Below are 21,817 nucleotides of genomic sequence, written 5' to 3' on the forward strand. Positions count from 1 at the left end.
CAACAAGGCCAAGCGCAAGGTCCTGCACATGGGTCAGGGCAATCCCAAGCACAAATACAAGTTGGGCAGAGAATGGATTTTGAGCAGCCATGAGGAGAAAGATTTGGGGGTGCTGGTGCATGAGAAGCTCAACATGGCCAAGCAATGTGTGCTTGTAGCCCAGAAAGCCAACAAAATCCTGGGTTGCATCAAAAGAACCGTGGCCAGCCGGCCAAGGGAGGTGATTCTCCCCCTCTACTCCACCCTCATCAGACCCCACCTGGAGCACTGTGTTCAGCCCTGGGGCCCCCAACAGAAGAAGGACATGGACCTGTTGGAGCGGGTCCAGAGGAGGGCCAGGAAGATGCTCAGAGGGCTGGAGGACCGCTCCTATGAAGACAGGCTGAGACAGTTGGGGTTGTTCAGCGTGGAGAAGAGAAGGCTCCAGGGACACCTTGTCACAGCCTTCTGGTACCCAAAGGGGGCCTACAAGAAAGCTGGAGAGGGACTCTATACAAGGGCATGTAGTGACAGGACAAGAGGTAATGGTTTTAGACTGAAAGAGGTTAGACTTAGATATAAGGAATAAATTCTTTACTGTGAGGGTGGCAAGACACTGGAATGGGTTGCCAAGTCCCTGGAAATGTTCAAGGCCAGGCTGGATAGAGCTTTGAGCAACCTGGTCTAGTGGAAGGCATACCTGCCCATGGTAGATGATTTTTAAGGTCCCTTCATGGCAGGGGGATTGGAACTAGATGTTTGTAAGGTGCCTTCTAACCCAAACCATCCTATGATTCTATGATAAATTGAGACTCAGCTGCTGCACACTTCTTCCTTTAAAATCCTGCTCTTAATTCCCAAAGCATACTCTTGCCCAAAGAGCAGCCCACTGACCTGCTAGTGAATAGGACTGCTCCACTGAGAAATGCGGGCAGACAGAAACGGACTCCACTGCCTATCACTTTGTCATCACCCATATTTTAATTCTAAAGAAAATTAATAACATCCTTCCATTACATATCTTTAAAAGATATGCTACAAAAAATCTAGTGAAAAAGCATAGAGAGAATTATTCCTCCCTTTATAACAAAAATCATTCCTTTTATTACTATCTTGCTTTTATGTCATTAGTAATAGAGTTGGGTTTTCTTTTTACCCGAGTTTGAAAACAAATTAGACCATTAAAATTGTACCTAAGAGCCTCCTTTAGTTTTATGAATTGGTTCAGAATGATCCTAGAAACGGAAGAAGAATCAGAAGAGGCCCTCAAGCAGATAGATATTAAAATAAAAAGGGAACATCTTCTCTGGAAACAAAAAGGCAATAAATCTGAGGGAAGGAATTTTACTTTTTTAAAAATTATTGTCCTCATAGACTACCAGCTAACTTTACATATTCACAGTAAATTAAACTTCCCTCCAAAGCACAGCACTGATGTGCAGACCTCAGTCTCCGGTGAGTCAGAGCAGCTGTGAATGTCGGCTGGAGGGGAAGAAGTAAAAGGGGACACGTGGGAGAGCTTCTTTTTCTGAGGAGGGACAGCTGAGTATGACCCTGGGATAGGACTGTGCAAAGCTGTGAGCAGCTCTTGGTAGGCAAGTTCCAGCCCCCCCAGTCTTGTTGGTAATCTTGCTCCTCCATGCAGCCTAATTTTTCTAATCAGAAAAACTGGGACAATCAGTGCACCTACTGATTTAAGCTTAATAGTTACCCAAGGTTTTCTACTAATCCTAACAACATTTAGGGAGTTGATGTATCATCTCTAATGAGGGCAAAGGGTTGTGTCCATTGTTTGCTGATAGTTTTCCCTGTGGTTTGCCAACCATTTAGGACTTCCGAGTATTTGCCACTGTTCATTGTACATTGGAACACTAGAGGAGGTTAATGAGCTAAAGAGTTTAAAAGATCAATCTGAAATCATGGCATTATTCATGGTTTGTATGTGAAGTTGGGAGAGAGAGTTATCTGCAAGCTTGGTGAGAGATCTCAGAATCAGATCCTGAATTTTTAACTTGATTGTTTCCTTAGGGACCAACTTCCAACTGCATTTGCCTGAGGAAGTATTCTGTTAACGGGTTATTAGCATTTGGCTCACTCTTTTTTTTAAAAAAAAAAAAGAAAGAAGGAAATATAGCAAATACTATGTTTCAGACTACACTCTGCTGGAGATCTGGAGGTTGTCCCCAGGTCTGCCTACATCTTTTTGCATGACTCTGTAGTCTTTTTACCCCTCAGAGACTCAGTTTCCCTACTTGTAAATGGGGCATAATGATACCATTCCCTTTTGTCACCACTTAAGAAAAGTGTTGTAAAACATCTGAGTATTTATAACTCATCTTGGGATTCATTAGACTGCACAACCTTAGCTTTGGATGCTTAGGCTCAGGCCCTGATGTCTCTAACAGCTCCAGAGCAAACACCAAATTGGTTGTTTTCATATCCAAGTCGGAGTAGCAGAATTTTCTGCAGACTCCCAACTCTCTTCTCGCCCTTTTTATTCCCACCACCTCAGCTCCTGCTGTCCCCTCCCTACCCTCTCTCCTCTAACAATCATTTTTTTGTTTACTTCACAGGCAGGACAGGCTAAAAACATGCCCGGAAGCATAAGCATAGCCCACCTGATGAGCATAGCTGGCTGAGCTAGAGAACTGCCAACAGCGGCCCTCCCCTTCACCTCTGGGTACCACAGGGTGCTGCTATTAGACCTTAAGATCTGCAATGCCTCCCATCAAACTCACCGACCCCTGCTGTGACAAGCCCGATAATGCAAGTTTCAGTATGTATGCATTATTCCTTTCACATGTTTTTCTTACCCAACTTGCTAATTACTAGCACTACGTGTTTTAATGAGTAGTTGCTCCCTCATCACCTATCTCTACCTTCTCTTTGATCCTGCAGTAATTAGATGCTGTGTTTCATTAGTGTTATTTATCTGACAAACTGTCACACCAGTTTCCTTCACAACCCAAGTTCAGAAGTTCAGTTTTGCTTAAGTAAACAAGAGTTCAATGCTTACAGAGCTTAGTCTTATGGATAATTATAAAGCAGTCAAAGACTAGCCTTTAAGACTCCAGAGAGCCACCAGTCTTTTGGTCCATCCTAAATCTATGCTTTCCAGTAACAGTCCCTGTTTTTATGAAAATTTGAAGAGGTAAACCAACATGAACGAATAGGAAAGTATCAACATGCAATCTAAAAATGCTCCTAGACAGTATTTTACAAATGGTTTAAGAACAGAGCCTAGAGACTAGGACTTGAGTTCTGATGTGCTTTGGTTTGGCTCCAAATTTGGGAATGATCAAAGTATGGCCAGGTTATAAAGCCATTTTAGAAACTGGCACCCAATCACAAAGGAGATGAGATGAAATGAAATTGTCATGTACTGGGAAAAAGAGCCTAGAGGAATCATATGTTTAACATGGCCCGGGTTCTGCAAAGTCGCTTCAGCAAGTTACACATCCAGCTTGCACTGAATTTCAAGGGAGATGAAGTTCCGGTAAGCACCTTCGAAAGCTTCAGCCACAAATCCAAGATGAGTGTGTCACCACTTAGAAAGCAACATTTTCCATTGTGGGACCGATTGATTAGATTATGTATCACCCATCACCAAATCTGACTGGGACCCATCTCCATCTCTTAGTATCAGCACTTCTGACCACTTGAAACCTCCTAACAAACAACTGCAATGTCTGGATCGGGAGCTGGAACACGTTTTGGTCTGATGGCCATTCCAATGCCCCTTCCCGATCTTCCTGACTGCGTGCTGGACCACATTCTTCACGTTGCCACTGTCTTGCCACTGCATGGCCAACAAGGCCATGACTGCAACCTGTTCTTGAGCACACGTTACCGTTATGCACATAAGTTGTTTTACTTCTTCAGAGGGAATGCTTGTGCTTAAAGCCAAGGATATGCTTATGCTAAAGCTCAGCACCGCAAGGGCAGAACAATTTGTGCGATAAATGACTGTGCAGCAAATTAAATCGGCTTGTAAATATTGCACAATATGGCATCTTGCAAAATAATTTAATATTTATTTGGCATTCATTATTGAGCAGTCTGCTAGGAACATCAACGATGTGTAAAATGCAACATCGGGATCCAAACCAAACAGCTTTTGCTAGCAAGCTCTCCCCCCTCACCCCCAGCTGCTCCGCCAAAGCAAGCTAGTGACATGAATTTTGAAAAGTTTCATTTGCTTCATGGCTTTTTATTGTGCTTCTGCTTTTCTTTACCTCATACTGGTAGATGTCCAGGATCCTTTCCAATGACAGCTCCTCAAAGTACAATCTGTCACACTCATCAAAATCTGTGCTCACCGTCTCTGGGTTGCAATTCACTACGACGCTCTTGTTGCCAAGCTGACGCAGCGTGCGGATACTGGAGACAGCACACCAATCAAACTCCACACTGCTGCCTGCCAGGAGACAGAAAAGTGGGCAAGGAAAGGAGGGATGCAGAGAAGAAAACATAAACAGACGTTCCAGCACTCAAGCTTAAAAAAGGAAAAACAAAAAACCCACCAGCATTGCCTCCTGTCAGCTCAGAGCAAGAAATCTAATTGTCCTCCCACGGAAACTAATCATCCACAAACGTAAGCCTCCAAGCACAACAGGTAAGTTGGCTCAGCTGCTCAGGAGTGACAGGCCTCCGTAACACGTCTGTCATCCTGCACTCATAAACACTCGTGTCTGCTCTTGCTGCCCATCCAGTTACTACTGCCTGCCAACCAACATGCTTTGAGATAAACTTAAGAGACAGAAGCTTACAGGTGACCAAATTGAGTGCCCATTATTATAAGACAGCATTGTTTACTCCAGGAAACATGAAGCATTTGTACAGATGGGTTTAAAATACAGAAGACTGAAGTGGTATTTTACTTTCCGGAAGAGCAGAGTATGGCTAACCTAACAACAGAAAAATTACAGCTCTGTGGGTTTGACTTTCCTGTGCATTGACTCCAGATAAGGCAAATAGGTAGAACAACACTTTTAGAGCCACGCTGTGATGCTTTTACCTCAGTTTAAAGGCCACAGTGACTATGGCAGCACTGTGATGCAAGCACATCCTAACGTCCTGAACCCTGAGTAAGCACTGGGGCCACCTCTAAAGGAAAGAGGCACGGAGGAAGTCACTTGGTGCCTCAGTGAGCACCAGGACTTGATGCTCAGCGTTGGGCAACCTACAAGATTTGGGACTTGGGTAACACTGCAGGCTTCGGGTGATGCTGGAGTCCAGACCCGCGCTAACAGCTACTGTCCTATAATTTTTTATGCTCAAACATCTAAGTGGGGTACCATAAACAGAGAATTATGCAGATTAAAAACCATCATTAAATGGTCATGCTTACAGTCTACAAGAAAACCTTGGCCTCATCATGATGCATTCACAGTCATTACATGATAATTAACCACTGATATCATTATTTTTGTATATAATTGTGTGACAAGATACATTGGAAATTCAGGCTATACTTAATTGCTGCCTCCACCACCTAGTCACAAACAGATGGCTGTCACAGGTTACTCACTGACAGGCACACAATTTATTTCTCTACTTCTGTCAAACAGGAACCTCAAAACATGCCTAGGCCTCAGCTAAAACCCCACAGAAAAGAGAGGGAAATCAAATCTTAAACTGGATGTTTCCCAGAAGAATCACCAGATGTCCGTTCACTTTTTGTATTCCACTTCTGTTATTCAGATATTCTTACACAATACAAAACCTCAGCCTCGGGACACAGTGGTCACCTGGAGTCCCCATCTGGCTGCTTTAGATACAACCTGACCACTTGTAAGTATATTCAAGCCACTTCCAGTAACAGCCATGTCCAAACAGTGGGAAAAGGCAAGACAGCAAATGATTAGTAATACTAGTAATGGCTTTTGTAAGATAACCAGACACTGCTCCTCAGAAGATAATTAATACCTTAATACAGTCATGTTTTTGAACTCACTTTCAGGTTTCAATCACGTTAAATCTACGTGCACACCTTAAAATTCACAGAGCATTCCGTTGGTCCACACAGTTGGTGGGATAGCTTATTTATACTGCTTTCAGGGCCGACTTTCACACAAACAAAGCCCCCTGCCAGGATAGGAGATACGCTCCTAGCAGCAAGCGAAGAACAACCGCCACCTTGAATATCTGAGCAATACCCCCACAGAGCACAGGTCACACACTACACCTCAGGCCCTCAGCGAGCCTTTACGTGTGCATGCAAGGTGCGTCAAAGCAAGCTCTGAAGTTCAAGAGTGTGCAGCTGCCAAATAGAACTGTGATGTGAATCGGTACATACTAGTTCACAATAACAAGAAAACTTCAAAACGAGACTCTTCTCTTTGGATATTTTTCTTTTTAAATACAGAATATAGCCTGACTTTTGAAATGACCTCACACTTCCCCCAAATAATTTAATTTCTTCTCAAAAGTGTCAACATATTCAAGATTTTCCTGTAATATATTTCAAAATATTTTCAAATAAAATTCAAAGGTGGGGTCTTTTTTTAATCTAAACCTCAGTTTTCACAAAGGAAATGAGAATCTTGTTTTTTAAAAAAGTAGCGTCACATGTTTAAATTCTATCCAAATCTAAATCTTTTAGCCCTTTCTGACCTGTTCATGTTTTGTAAATGTAAATCCACAGGGAACACCAAGTTGATCCTACTGTATTATGATTACAATTCTAAAAGCACAGAGGAAAAGAACACTCGTTACTTGCCTTCCAAGGATAACAAAAGAAAAAATTATCAACCAGTCTATTGCACCTAGAAAAAAAATCTTTTAGAGTTGCAAGTAACGGTTTCTTTTAGCAGCTTCTATTTAGTTGCAACCTCTTCCAGAGGTTGTCTTGATCTAATCAAAGCTACAGAACAGGTAAGACTAATATCAAACCTATACGGCTAATCTAAGCAATCAGGAGTTTTGGATGAACAGTGTAAAATGTATTCACATACATTCAATCAAATTATTAAACAACACTGCCATCCTTTTTATGTTCATTTTTGTAACCACATTACAAAGCATGTTGACTGGCAGAAGCATTCGCAAAAAATAAGCATAATCATGGAGTGTTCCTCCTGATTTCACTCATCCTAATATTCATACTGGAAACTGAGTTCAAAAAGACAAACAGCAACAGGAGTGTAGCACGTGACCTATCCATCCAAGCACAACAAATGGATGCAGTTTTAAATCTCAGCTTTCAAAACCCGTCACCACTACTTGTGAGATGCAGAGCAAAAATATTTCTGAATAACAAGCAATTTTTTTCCTTGGGAATAATTGCAAGCTATTTGGAAGGATCCATGAAAAGAAAAAGTGAAAGTCATCATATACAGAATTTAGCAGTCTGTCTACCCATTCCTCATAGACATGAGGAAACTCTTGCACTGCATAATCATCTGAGTCAGCTGAAAAAACAGCATACAGAGAATTGCTTATACAAAAGCAGCTGAAGATACCAAAATATTTTCATAGTCACCTATACCTACTGCAATAAAACGTATAAAGTACATTGTATATAACAACACAGTCATAAGCTGGCAGTAAACATATAAGATAGGTGTGGGAGCAACAAACTTCTATACAAGGTATCAGGTTCTCAAGACCTTAAAATATGCAAAAAGTAAGATTTTTAAAAATTCCCTAAAACTTTGTGGAAATCACAACTAAGTGAAAAGTGAAAAGTAATAAAGTTCTCCTGTTTTTTCCAGGGCGTGAAATGAAGTCTCCAAGGAAGTGTAAAAGGCAAATCTTGTGTTAGGAATTGATGTCCTGTGCACTGTGCTCTGGAGGGTTTTGTCACCATATGAGAAGGTGAACAAATGAACCACAAGAATATCCAAAGAAGGCTCAAGGGTGCAAGGAGAACAGGGGAGTTGTAAGAAAGATTTACCGATGTGATACGGTCCACAGCCCAACACCATCACTCCACAGTCATCAAATTTTACATCATGTTCCTGAGAAGGGAGGGAGAAAAGTCATTAGGATCTGCACTCCACAGCACCTAACTCCATGCTTTTCAGAATAAACAGTTTCTGGTGCTCAGCCCATATCCAACAGCCTCATCCTTCAGGGCTCAAGTCTGATTTCGTTTATTGCAGTGTAAATCAAGTGCAACTCTACTAGAATTAGCAGTGCTGCACCCAAACCAAAGGAGACACAGCATCTCTGATTTGGCTATTCAAGCAGCCTAAGGAGCTGCTAAGTTTCACGTGAAAATAAATGCTAGGATGAGATGAGTAAGGCATGAGTTCTGCATTCCCAGCACTTGACCTGTGCACAGAGGGTGCAAGTACAGGTGACATAGGACAGGATCATAACAGCACAGGGGCATTAGCACTAAGTGCATTGGATCAGTATTTCAGCAAGAAAAAGTTCCAGGCCTGCTGTAAGGGGATTACATGTAACACTATCCAAAATAATTGCTAGAGACTGAGACGTCTGCAAGATCTCCAGAAATAATGCAGCACAGGGGAAAGAGATCAAATCAGACAGCAATGAGACTGTTGTTTCCAAATGTGCCTACCTGCCCGTTGTACGTGATGTATAGGTAATTAGTTACTGCTGGGTATTCTGCTGCCAGCGTGTCAATCTGTACAGGGAAGAAGAGGAGGCATTGTGACTTGGCCAGTGCTAGATCTTTATTAGATGCAGGTGTTTGGGGGGTTTTCTTTTCCCTCTTTCCTTTTCTACCTATATTTCTGTCCTATTATTTCCCATCATGTCTTTCCTCAAAAGGAGGTGATGTGAACTGGCAACACAGCACGTGCCTGGCCTTCCCCCCAGGCCTTACAGTTCACTCAGTGGGACAGTGTACCATCCCTTTCTAAGTTACAGTTTTAGCCTACACCTCTTTGGTCAAACACCTTTACAGCCCAGGAACTTTCCCCATTCATCCCTTCTTGCAGAGGCCCTCATTCTTCAATTAGTTTGGCAGAATTAGTTACACAGATCTCCATTCCGCCAGGTCTCCTGTCTTCTTTAGCTGCGCTCTCTGGGATCTTCACACTATACTCTTGACCCCATCTTCCTCCCACACTGAATACAAACATGCACAGAATACCGCTTTGAGGTCATGCCAAGTAGCAGCCAATAGTGTAAGTACTACATATTTATGTTACAATATAACTCATGCTTTGATAATTAAATGGTATACAAAGCAAGAGTGATTTTCAACCACCCCCTATATGTAGTTTTCAACAATTTCTTATGTAACTAGTCACCAGAGAGCCAAGAAGAATAATTTGCCTACTAGGCCGTTCACAAACTATTTGTGTCAACTACTTATTGCATGTCATACATGGTAACTAGTCCTTCTAGGTCACCAGCAATTGCTGAAGTTCCCTGAATGAACAGCTGAAACATTTCCTACACATTCTGTGTATTCTACTGACCAGGGAACAATATTAAAGCAGTTCTGACATGAAGTTTTACATGCTATGCCATTTAAAAATCTGTCCTTTCTTCAAGTATTTTCGGGAATCCCCACTGGATGTCCAAATCCTTGTGAATAACGAAGAATGTCACCTTACGTCATTAGCACTATGTAAGCGTCTGCTGCTCATTACTGTTGCTAATACTGTGACTTACACTTCATGGCTCAAGAAGAAACATATGCTTTGAAGCCACAAATGCAGGCGTAAGTAGAATGACCTTATTAAGGGTACCTTGGCACACAAATCAATCTGGCACTGCAGTGCCATATGCAGCTGAAAGAACACAGTGCAAGACCAGGCACATTTCTGTGGGCCAGGTGAGGACATAGAAGGAAAACAGCAGCTGGGGAACAGACGGAGATTTGGCACCTGGAATTGGGCCTGAGGATACAGATGGGCTCTTTCAGAAACATTCAGTAGCTTGGGTTGGTTGTTTCCCCCTCCCCCCCCCCCCCCCCCTTTAAGGGCAAAAAAACCAGCTGGTGGCAGTTTAATACCAACATACCTTAAATGCAGCAGCAGAACACCTAGCAAAGCACTAGTGACACTGCCATGAATACTAGATGAGCTCATTATGCTCCTGCTATCACAATGAATAGCAAATGAACCCATAACAATAGCATACTTCAAATAAAGTATTAGCCCGTAAAAAGTTACTACCAAGAGAAAAGACATATTACACTTTTCATAGACACACCACAGTGGGCCAGCATTCTCTGCCTTTTCCTGAAGCCAGATAGCTGTGTTTCTCCCTCAGCCACACAGAATAGGAACAAGAATATTCTGAGTCTTGCTTTGGGGATATTCATGTCATTACATGGAAGCCTGCAGTGCAGAAGTAACAGCTACATGGGTGAAATTTGTTCTCCTCTAATGTCAGTGTCAGAACTCCCATGGAGTTATGTTAACAGAGCCAGACGTTCCACTTTGTTTACCTCAGCTGTTTCCAAAGACATGGAAGTCTCCTGCTCCTTGCACTCTCGGAAGCCCCCACCATGAGCAACGAGGTTTCTCACATACCTGTTTCACCCAGGGTACGATATTCTTCCTCAGTCTCAGCTGACGGCACTGGACTTCAGTCAGCTTCAGGCACTTCCCAATCTGTTTGTCGGAGAACCCAATCTGTTTGGCTCTCCTCAGTGTCTCTTCTGGAACTGTTTCACTAGGATTAAATACAAAAAACACATCTGCATGAAGCTTTAAGGAATACTCAGAAGGCACACCAGTGCTTGTGTCTTCCATACTGCACATGAAGGCAAGAAAAGGAAGAAGACTAAGCTAAGACATAGCTAAGCTATGCAGTCCTCACACACAAAAGATCTTTATTGTACTGGATGCCCCACACAAACACCTATAAGTCAAGTCTAAAGGCAGACTGCTTGATGCTAAGATGTGAAACACTTTCTTTCCTTACATTTTTGAGATAGGACTGAGTGACTCATGATAAGGTCCATCAATTCCCAGGCAGCATTCTCCACCACGCTAGTATAAGGTCACTGTAGCCACAACAACTGTATGGTTGTTTACCACTACAGCCTCCACAGAGGACCTGAAGTGACTCCTTTCTTGGGTTCAGTATTCCGACACCTCCATGTCCAAGCTTTAACTCAGTCTCTCCCTTACATACTTCCTCCCAGTCTAAATTTCAAAATGTATTCCTCACCAGACTGGGCTGGATCAATAATTATGTATGTACTCACATCTCCTGCCTCTCATTGCAGCTGCCCCACTCCACACAAAGGCATGAAATTCCTGAAGCTCTGGGACAAGACATTCAGAGGCATAACTGTCCCCTGACCCTGCTGAACTGGGGAAAAACTTGCCTCAAAACACCACAATTTGTCCCAGACAAGCCCTTCTTTCTGTTGACAAGGATACTCTGTCTACCTTCAAAAATGGCCAGTCTTTTGAAAAAGCATCTGACCTCAGAGGTACATAGCAGACATGACCTTTAGATGCTCATAGGCAAGGTAGTTTTTTTCCTTCTGACAGTCTCAAGTATAAAGTATACTTTTTTCCCTATAATTTGTGCTACTTCTTGCATTATGAAAATGAGGGGGCGGGGATAGACAGGGTAAAGCAAAGGCACCGTTTTTGATTTCATATTTGCAGTTAGGGTCTGTCAATGCTTCCCTGTGTTCTTGTTCTCCTGGTTTTGCTTTTCAGTACTCCTAGTTTTTGCTGTTTATTTCAAATGCATTTCTTTACCCAGCCATCTCTGAAGATCAGCAGTTTTCTTGCCCATTTTGCTTTTGATTTTTTAAATCTTCTCCATTCCTCCTTTATTCCCTCTACTTTCTTCTGTCCCACATTATCTTTGTTCCAGTTTCTTTTGACTCCACCTATAGCCCTTATAGTTTCTGCCTGTCTCTGTTTCTAAGCTACCTTTCCTAAGCTTAGCTTTTGCAAAAACATATAAAGGCCTATGTATTTTTATCAGCACTTCTGCTTTTCATCTTCATTGCCAAGAGCATCCTTGCCTGCCCAATAAATCAATATTTTATGAGCAAGCAAGCTCTGAATCAGGAAAAAGGAAATGATTAACAAACAAGCAATTTTCCTAAATCAGAGCTTTTGAATGATGTCCTTTGCTTGATGGTATTTTTAAATAAATAGCATTATGTTATTTGAGTGTGAGGAGAGGGGTAAGGCCACTTTATTGGAATGTGTCAGGAAGCTGAAGCATGAAAGAGAGTCATTGGGTTGGATTTTCCGCCCTGGCTTAGGCACAAAGCAGCTCTGCTGCCCTCTGTGAAGTCAGGCTAGCGTAAAACAGGTGAGAGTCACACAAGTGCCAAACCAGCTGTTCTGAGAGCAGAACTGGGGACCAGAAACTTTTGGGTTCAGATCCCTGGGTAGATGGGTTTTCCTCTATGTATTCCTCAATGCCCCGTCTCCTTCCTCTGCAATATGAGAACAGAGTGCTCCACCTGCCTACAATAGCATAGCAGCCAGCTAGCGAGGATTTGCAGAAGGGAAACACTGCAACTGCTGTCCGGTGCTCTGTGTCCCAGCCCGGCTCCCACAGCCAGCCTGCTCTGCCCTCAGGGACTCCAGGCAGGAGTCCACCCTTCATCTCCACAAACCTCCACCACATCACCCTTCTTACTCCAGCAGATCCTGCTCTTTGCTAGGGTCAGAAGGAGACAGTTCTGCCTAATCCAGCAGGTTGAGCCTCCCCGGTTTTGGATTTAGTTCTGGGTGCAGCAAGACTTCCCTATTTTGCAGCACTGCAGTATGTTAAACCCTGCGGTTCCCAAGCACCAACGCCTCCACCACAAAACTCCTCTGCTTCTCCTCAACCCTTTCTGCTTGCTGATAGCAACTCAGAAGCAGGACCTCTTGCATAAACCATGAATGCCAGAACTGAAGGCATGGATGGGTGTTTTACCGGAGGAAACAAAGCAAAATCTGCCAATTCCCTGGCAAAACAGATGCTAGCCATGCCAGCTATTAAGAAGAACACAGCCACATTAGATTTCTCTCCTAGATTTCAGCATTTCTTAAGTACAAGTGAGCAGACCTGATGACCCCAAGAAAATGAGCCTGTTTCAGCGCAGTTTACTCCCTTGCTCTCCCTCCCTTCTGCCTCAGAAACACACACAGCTAGCTGTCATTTGATTACTGACAGGGAAAGAAAATTGCCTTCATTTGCAGCTTGTTTCAGTAGAGTTTTTTGTATCTTATTATAACAGTATCATTCATTGTCATTTCCAACACCACGCCCCCCCCCAGCAGGGTGGGTAGAATAGAAGCAGTGATTATTTGGAGACATGATTCATTTGCCTTGGGCTAGCAGCTTAAATTAGGTTAGGACACTTACTAATCCATGCAAAAAGGTAACCAGTTTTGTACTGGACAACCAGTGTGCAAGAGAAAGCTGAGTACCTAAAGGGGAAATGAAACGGTGCAATTTTTCCTCTGCTACTCCCAACGCATGATAAAGAAAAGATAAGAGATGTAGTTTTCAATGTGGCTAATAAGAAAGATGTGGTGGGAACTTCTATTCAAGCAGCACTGAGACAGGAAGGGTTTTCTCATTTCTCTCTGCTGTGGAAGCAGCATAACATGGAGGAAATGCACTCAGCTCACCATGAAGCAGGAGAAGTTAGAACTGACAACCCAACCCTGGGGATCTAACCATTTTGCTATTTAATATTGTAACAGAAAATTGGCAACAGTCAAACACCCAGAAGTGCTGCTTTCAAAGCACTTGAAACCAGAAAATGTCGCGAGACAAGAAATTGCCAAAAGCCTCTGAGGCAGCTCCAGGGATTTGGAGGCACAACCAGAAGAAGGGGCAGGCAAAGTAAGACTTCAAGTCCTCAGCACTGGTATGGAAATCAGGCTGCCGCTGCATGTACAGGACATAGATCTTCACACCTGAATAATTTCCATTTACTACTAAGTGTAATTTTTAGCATCCATGTCTCAACTTTCATGGAAATAATATAAAGAAAGAATCAAACAGCATGGTAGGGTGACGCTTATCTTACAGATAGCTAAACTGAGGCACGAAGAGGTTAAAGGGTGACGGCTTTTAAGATCCAGCATTCCCACCGCCTTTGCTCAAAGACAGCCCTTTAGACTTGCTGGAGACACTAAAGCTAGCAACGCAGAATCAGACTGATCCCTTTGAACACTTGAGTGCAAATAATCTTCCAAGAGCTCGCCAGAAATCCAGCACTAAAAAGAGAAGAAAAAAATTCTCAGTTCTGGCTATTCCCAACCACATGACCCAGTCCTACATCACTGCCTCCCGCTTTCCCCTGGAGCATTGCTTACTTTTCAAACACAGAGCAAAAAGTCTTCCAAAGATTAAACTCCCTCACTGGTTTATAATCAATTCAAAACCAAGGGAAGATGAAGTGGCCATGATTCCAGACTTCTATAATGCTCCTTTTCCTTAACCTTCACCTTTGCAAAATGGCAGAAGTTTTAGAGCTTCAAAGCCAGATGATTAGACTTTTGCACACTGTCATGATCATTAAGTGGCTGTTCACTTCCTTGGAAAACTAAAGTTCCCTGCACATTTTGCAGTTCATAAACAATACAAGCCTTTCCTAAACCTTGCTTGTGCCTCTGTTTCAGCTTCCAGTGTTGATTTGTTGTTGCTTTTTGTTTAAAATTCCACCCTGTCATCTTTGGAACTCCATCCACTCACTTCTTCAATAATAAATGATAAAAGGAAATGGAATAAATTCCCCTTAATGAGGAAATTTTAACCTGGCACAGAGGACCTGGGGAAATCTATTAACTGACTGGAGGAACGCTAGCAGCATTGCAATTATCAGGAGAGCCTGCTCACTTCAGCACGGCCCTCTCTTCCACTTGACTGGCTTTCATCTGATCCACCAGTTTAGGAGTAACGCTAAATAAACATGCCAGTAGAAAGTCCCAGCTCAATATGGGAAGAAGCACTCTTTTTCTTGTCTCCCAAATCAGGCTCTGCTTCATTTTAGGTATGTTGTCAAGTTTATGCCCATCCACATACAACTTAGGGACATGTTAATGGGTCTTGATCAAAAAGATCAGGAATATTTTGTGAACTGAGGGCCAAAGCTGTGGCTGGGAGCATTTGGGACAAGATACTGAGTCTTCATTTAACTTCTGCCCTGTAAGCCCACAGGCTCACCCCTGTAGGTCACCTCTGGTGTACCTCAGTAGCTATTCATGTGGCTTGGACATGCACATAGGAGCTGCAAAGATGAGCACATTCAGTCTCAGCCCATCAGTCTTGAACTCAGCTCCTCCTAAATCTGGAAGGGGTGGATTTAAGCCCAGACTACAGTTTCGCTATGGCAAGCAAAGTGGACCAAAAGCAAGAGGCACTGGGACCGATAAGCCTAATGCCCAGTTCTAAGAGAGCTCATCCCTTCTCAGTACTCATAGACCTGGAGGGTTTCAAAAGCTTACTTGATTTTAGGCTGGATTATGTACAAAGACATATTCTTCCTCTTTTCCTCATTGTCCTGCTCTACTCCAAGGCTTCCTTGATGCTCCTATTGTTTTACAAGATTTTGAACATGCTACAATTAAAATAATGAGATTGGGGTATAAATTCCCTCCCTGCTTCTCTTTTCAAGGAGACAGATTGTTACCATTTTTCCACTCCTGAGAAACTCATGTGATGACTGACAAAAAGCTGTCAAAGGAGTGTTTAGGGAAACAGAAGCTGTAAACCAACAAATCTCGTTCACTCAACAACCATCATTCCAGCACTCTGCATCTTCAACATTCAGGTCCCTGGGCTAATAAATCTCATTGTGGACATCTTGATTTAAGTAACATGAACCCCACGCTGTGCCCTAAGATCTAAATGACTCACACCTAGGATGAAGTGACACACTGAAGCAGCAGCTCACACCAAAACACAGACAAAAAATGAGTCATAGATGCTTCCTCAAAGCATATTTTCTTAGAAGACAGCTTTCCTGTCTTTGCTGGGATACCATGGCACAGACCCCCCTGCTTCTGGTAGCGCATACACCAGCTACAGAGATTCCTCGATGGTTTTTAAGGGGCAATGTCTGTGTATCCTCTGTATCTAGGAAAAAAATGCATATTGTTTTTACAATCGTACAGATGCTTTGAAAGAAAATGCATCCATGAGCTTATTACTGGTGGCTCTGTAAGACAAATAGCATCGTATGTCAGATCCACGCAAAGCACAAACAGCAGTGCTGAATAGCTGCTTATATCATATTCCTCTCATGCACTGAACTCCTAACTTGTTCCCGAGTCTTCCCTGCCCCACAGTTCACAAAGATGACAAAAGTAACCTCCCCAGTTAGTCAAAAGTGAGTACTACAAATATGTCGGTGACAGCTTCTCAAACAGTATAAATCAATGCAGCCTCATTTAGTGTCACTAGACCTGCTCTGCTTTATACCCACACAAGATCTGACTTATGCTCTCTGACCTGTCTGAAAAGCACGCAAGTCAGCGGAAACACTGCTTTTGAGAAGAGCGGGTGTGCAAGAGCAACTGTGAAAGAGCACAGGTTATTGATGGTCTGTCTGATCTTTCCTCCCTGCATTGTTTCCCAGGTCACCTGCTGGAACTGGGTTTTAATTCCAGCACCTGTATTTCTGGGCTACTCCACCACAACCATGTTTCAAAATCCAGTCATGCTTCCAGCAAGCAGCTTTCAAAGCACACCATTCACAGACCCAAGGACATGAGCTTCAAAAAGGAATTTCCAATAAACAATTTCTTCCATGGGCCACTAAGCACAGCACCTGGCAACAAATGCTGGGCTGAGGTGGGTCTGCGCCTTCCCACTTTTTTCTGCTTTCCCCTCTATTAACCTATATCTCTTTAGGAACGACAAGAATGATACTTAGGACTGCTCTTACCCCTTTCAAGCAAACCACATGCCAGGAGGTGTTTTCACTCAATGTCCACAGAGCAAGGACACGTTCTCCTCCAAAACAAAGCTCCAAAGTATATAGCTATCAAAATGTGATTGATGCCATCATTGCCCGCTGCTAGTAGGCTGGCTAGTTGGGTATCCACCAAAAGGAAAATCTGCTATTTTCATTAAGGTTAATTTTAAAAGTTGAGGTTTAAGAAAGCAGAGTTCAGGTCACTGCTCTGCGAGACTGTTTTTGAGACTTCAGGCAAGTTTACCATCTCTACACTTTGCTCCTCAACTGCAAAATTGGGGTTTATCATTCTCCTCTTTTCTCACTTGAATTCGACTTTACAGCCTTTTATCAATATTGAAGTGTTCCTTTTTGGGCAATATACTCACACTTCTGTCTGTTGCAAGATGGCCAATCTTCCCTGGGTCTTACTCAGATTTTCCCCAGCAGTGAACTTGACCCCATTACCTCTCCTTTTCCCCCATCCTAATGAGCTCCCAAGTAATGGCAAATACAATCACTTGCAGGTCCAATTTCTACAGAGATGCCCAAGTGACTTAGGAGCACAAGTCCTACTGATTTTCAACAAGGCTTTTGTCCCCGCATCACTTGCGCATAAGTGATGATTTCACTACAGCTGCCTACCTCTTTACTTGTTTTAGTGGTATTTATCATACATTCTCCTTGCATATAGCCACAGTTTTCAGGGATCACAAAACCAGATAAAAATAAACATGACCATGCACAAGCAAATCCCCATTGCAGACAGTCAAAGAATAGAAGCAAATACCAGAAGAGGCTTTGCCTTGCACCCAGGACACCAGTGTTTTGAGTGGAACACATCCCAGATCTTACTTCCGAGACTGGGCTTTGGCTGTGCTCTTGGGGATGATGGTGTTACTGGACCCTACTGCAAATCTGACTCACTCTGGACTGGGTCCCGTAATCGTGGCTTTAAAGTCACATCTCACTCCTCTCTGCCTCAGACCGCTAGACATGGTCTGTTCAAATTTCCATCTCCTTCACAAGCTGTCAGTCTGATGAACAGCCAGTGGGGTCACTCCAGGGCTCTTCTCTTCCACTTTTATGGGACAGGTGAGGCCAAATCTAGGGAAAGAATTTCCTGATAACAGCACATCCTGTTGCACTGCCACTGCTTCATACACCATCACCTGTTCATGGACTGACAGCATGGGATGGTGCTTGCTCCTTCTGTATGTGTTTTGTTTGCGTGTGTGTGCATGGTGGGAAGGTTATAGTTAAATACATTACAGAAAGTATGAAGGTAATCAGTCAAAAACCAACAAAAAAGCACAATGTAATTTTCCCCTTAAAATAAAAATATGTAGGTCACAAGAGAGACAGGAGAGGCACATGTTTGACATGTGTGATATTACTGGATATTCTTGCACATACTCTCAATATGGCTTTCTTTTCCCAATTCAACTCAGGCCATTCGCTTTCCTGCAGCCAAATCACCTAACCTGAAACAACGGTTTCTCCATCTTAGAAGGCCCAGAGGCAGAGTCAAATGGAAACATTGGTGCATGACAAAAGCTATACAGTCTCACCAGCAGCAGGTCCAATTTTCTTGGGAAATAAGTTCACTGGGGCAAACATAAAAGGGGCAGAGGGCACCCTTCCCAGTCTCTGCTGTCTCTGCAAATTGCTGGCCTTTCCTTGCCTATACACCACTGAGAATGGACAAACACTTATAGGTTAGAAAGATTTTTTTTCCCCATAACATTATCCCATACAACCTTTCACATAGGGAAACAGATTCCCTGCGTAAATTGGTGAGGCCTTCTTCTCAACTCTGAATTGCTCCACATGGTGAGGATGCAAGGCAGTGTGTGAATGCTGCTTGCTGAACTGCTCACAAAAGCCTCCACCTGCCTCTGACCCTCCTCTTCCCCATCTCTGTCATATCCACTTGCTCTAGCTCTAAATTTCCTCTTGGCAGAGACCATCTCCTTGTTACCAGTCTCTACAACAGCTCTGCAGGACCCAAATCAAGGCTCTTGGCAGAGATGCTACTCCAACTGCATGCAAAACCTCACTGCAAAGGACCCCCAAACCAATCCAGGGCAGAAAGGAAGAGCTGGATTTGACTGAACAGAGCAAGCGAGCTTGTAACCAGCAGCACTGCCTGGGAACAGGGCAACTGCTTCTGGTTCTGGTAGCTGCGTTTCAACAACAGAAACATTTAAAGCAATGACAGCGTCACAGCTCATTCTTTTCAATTGGAAATAATCCTGTAGCACAGGTAAAACTCATACCAGGCATGCCAGGGACTGGAAACAGCTGGCTGCAAGAAGAGCACATGTGTGCCAAGTCTCATTTGCATCACTCAATTAGCTTTCCCTCAGCTATCACAGAGATGTGTTTCCTGACATGGCTCACTGGACTAGTCTCTTAGTTCAGGTCAGAAGTTTTTTTTTCCTTAGCTCTTTGTGTTTGCGCCAACATGCATTCAACATAACACAGCCGGACAGTCCATCCCCTCCTTCCAACGCAGGTTGTGAGGTAAAACAGTTTCCTTGGGAAGGTCTGAATAAGGATAGGGGAGTGAAAATCTGCACTGATATGTGAATGAGACCACGTTAATTTATACCACCAGCAATCTGAGTCGCATGAATCCACTTACAAGGGACACAACAGTCACTGGTTGTGTATGACACAAATGCAGGGTTGGATACTGCAAACGGGCTTTCTGTAGCAGGCCACCTACAGAGTCTGCTGCCTAGTCATTAGAAAGATGAAAAACTATGTGGGACGGTACCAGCTACTGATCACATTACCAGTAGTAGTATCACCTGCACCTGACCTCAGAGAAAGGGAAAGGCACCTCAGTGATACAGGACAGTTCAGCATGATTAGCCTCTGTGGATTGATGCTGGATTTATACCAGCTGAGAATGGGACCAACCTCTGGGGTCCCAAGTGCATCCTTCAGAGCATGCAACTCCAACAGCAAGGAAATCAAACTGATTCTGGATATATTGTTTTTCTTCCTCAGGAGCTGCACAGATACATATATTTAAGGCACTTGAGACAAATACAACATGACACAGATGTTAGAGGGCAAAAACTTGTGCAGCCAAACAATAGATTTCTGTAAATAATCAAGCTACTCCTTCTCTTCAGCGTCTCCCTCCGTATTTATTTTTGTTTAGCTCCAGATCCAGCTTGTTCTAGGGGACAAGGGAGAGCAAGAGCTGCTCAATTAAAACCTTGCAGCTGGTCAAAGCAGCAGAAATCAACAACAGATGAACTAGCTAGCATCCTAGTGATGTACTGGCTACGGTGCGCTCCCAGTGCCATCATGCGGTGAAATGTGGCTAACACAACGGGTACCCAAAGCAGAAAAGCCAGCCAACATACTGCCAATAACTCAGCAAGGAGGTTCTCCCAACCTCGTAAACCATGAAGGGAAAGCTCAAGTCAGCAAGAGGCTGGAACTGAAATACAGCCCAGGACTTTAATTTACTGCTATCTTTTCTGCTTAGTTTTATATGGTCATTTTTCTTGAAGAAAGAAGAAGATTTATATTTAAATATGTCCGGAATTATAGATGTTTGAAAGTGCAGTACAAAAGCAACACATACTGCATGACCACAGCAAGGCAAAAAAGCTTAAAAATCAAATGGCCAGGCCAGAAAAAAATGCGGTGTATTTGACCCTCAAGTGTAGTAAGTCAGGACAAGTCCTGTGTTTGAAGGCTGTCTCTGTCCTAGGTACATGAGTGCAGACTGCTGTTACCCATTGCAGGCCATCTTCATTCTCAGCCTTAGCCTCAGAGATACAGTGGGGATTTTCTGAAATAAACCAGAACTTCCATAACCCCTGAGAACAGCCAAGATGCCTAAGTACTCAAAGAAACTATTTAAAAAAAAAAAAAAAAGTGTTCTCAGAAATTTCCTCTGTCTGGGTGAGGCAGTGACCTGGGTTTTAAGACAACACTGCTTACTCCAAGCACTAAAATAAACTTCTCAGCACTTACTGCACCTGGGCTAAGGGCCACATGTTCCCAGTAGAAGGATCACCAGGAGGACTGTTGTATCCTTGGACAGGGCTGTTGGGGTTTTTCTTACCTGTTCACCTCATTCAGGATCTTCTCCATGTTCACAATGCTGCGCATCTTGTACAGGAACCACTTATCAATGGCTGTGAGTTTGTGAATAACATCCACAGGGACTTCGTTATCCAAGGCCTGTCAAAAAGAGGACAGCACAAAACAGCCCCTTGAATACCTGCTTCACAAATACAGATTTAGTCTGCAAATAGGTAGCAGCAACTACATAGCATAAAGACATAAAAAGTACTGTAGGCTAAGCTGGACAAATCAAAGGTTCATCTATCCCAGGATCCTGTCTCCTGCAGGAACAGAAAATGTGCCCCTCAAGCAGTGTAGGGAGGCACCAGCTACTTCTGTACATGCTTTGGTACTAAAAGCTGGCTTCTGTTTAAGCGAGAGGTAATTTGCTTTTTACTGAGCCAGCGGCCAAACGTAAACTAACGGCAACAAGTCTCGACAGCAACTGAGTATGTGCCTTTGCTTACTAGAGGGAGGCACACACAGCCTGCAGTGCCAGCTCCTCCATCTGCACCTCTTATCACTCAGGTTGCCTAAATCTCGGACCTACTGCCTACCCTCCTAGCTGCAAACATTAAACAGGACGGTCCAGATTCTCAGCTGTGAAGGAACTCTTTCCTCTGGAGCATAAATCTTGATTTACCCTTGAAATACAAGGCTGAATCAAAGCACGTGGCCTCAAAAGACGTCTGAAGCAAGGGAAAGTCCAGTCCTGGGTGATACTTTGCAGCTACAGCATAACTTTAGCTTCTCTTGCTGTATCTCAAGTTAACGTCAGGATGATTCAAATTCCCCTGCATTCTCTTGCTGGGTCTATTTTTATTTTTTTTTAAGCAAACTATTTGCAACCATGGGGTAAAAAGGAACCCCACAGAGGTATTCATAATGTAATTCACAAAACAATGGATTACAAGACATGGTAGTTTGACAAAAATA

The 21,817-nt window shown here is 43.2% G+C and overlaps 1 protein-coding gene across 1 annotated transcript in view; it reads right to left on the minus strand.

Moving 5' to 3' along the window:
• Nucleotides 1–21,817, minus strand: part of CPS1 (carbamoyl-phosphate synthase 1) — a 99,984-nt gene that overhangs the window by 31,693 nt on the left and 46,474 nt on the right. The window contains exons 21-25 of the mRNA XM_005441511.3: nt 20,880–20,998; nt 10,440–10,581; nt 8,510–8,575; nt 7,877–7,940; nt 4,215–4,396 (exon numbers count right to left, since the gene is read on the minus strand). Coding sequence (XP_005441568.2) covers nt 4,215–4,396; nt 7,877–7,940; nt 8,510–8,575; nt 10,440–10,581; nt 20,880–20,998 — 573 coding nt within the window. The remainder of the gene's footprint in view (nt 1–4,214; nt 4,397–7,876; nt 7,941–8,509; nt 8,576–10,439; nt 10,582–20,879; nt 20,999–21,817) is intronic.

The sequence above is a fragment of the Falco cherrug genome, chromosome 8 (assembly GCF_023634085.1).
Source record: "Falco cherrug isolate bFalChe1 chromosome 8, bFalChe1.pri, whole genome shotgun sequence".
Taxonomy (NCBI): domain Eukaryota; kingdom Metazoa; phylum Chordata; class Aves; order Falconiformes; family Falconidae; genus Falco; species Falco cherrug.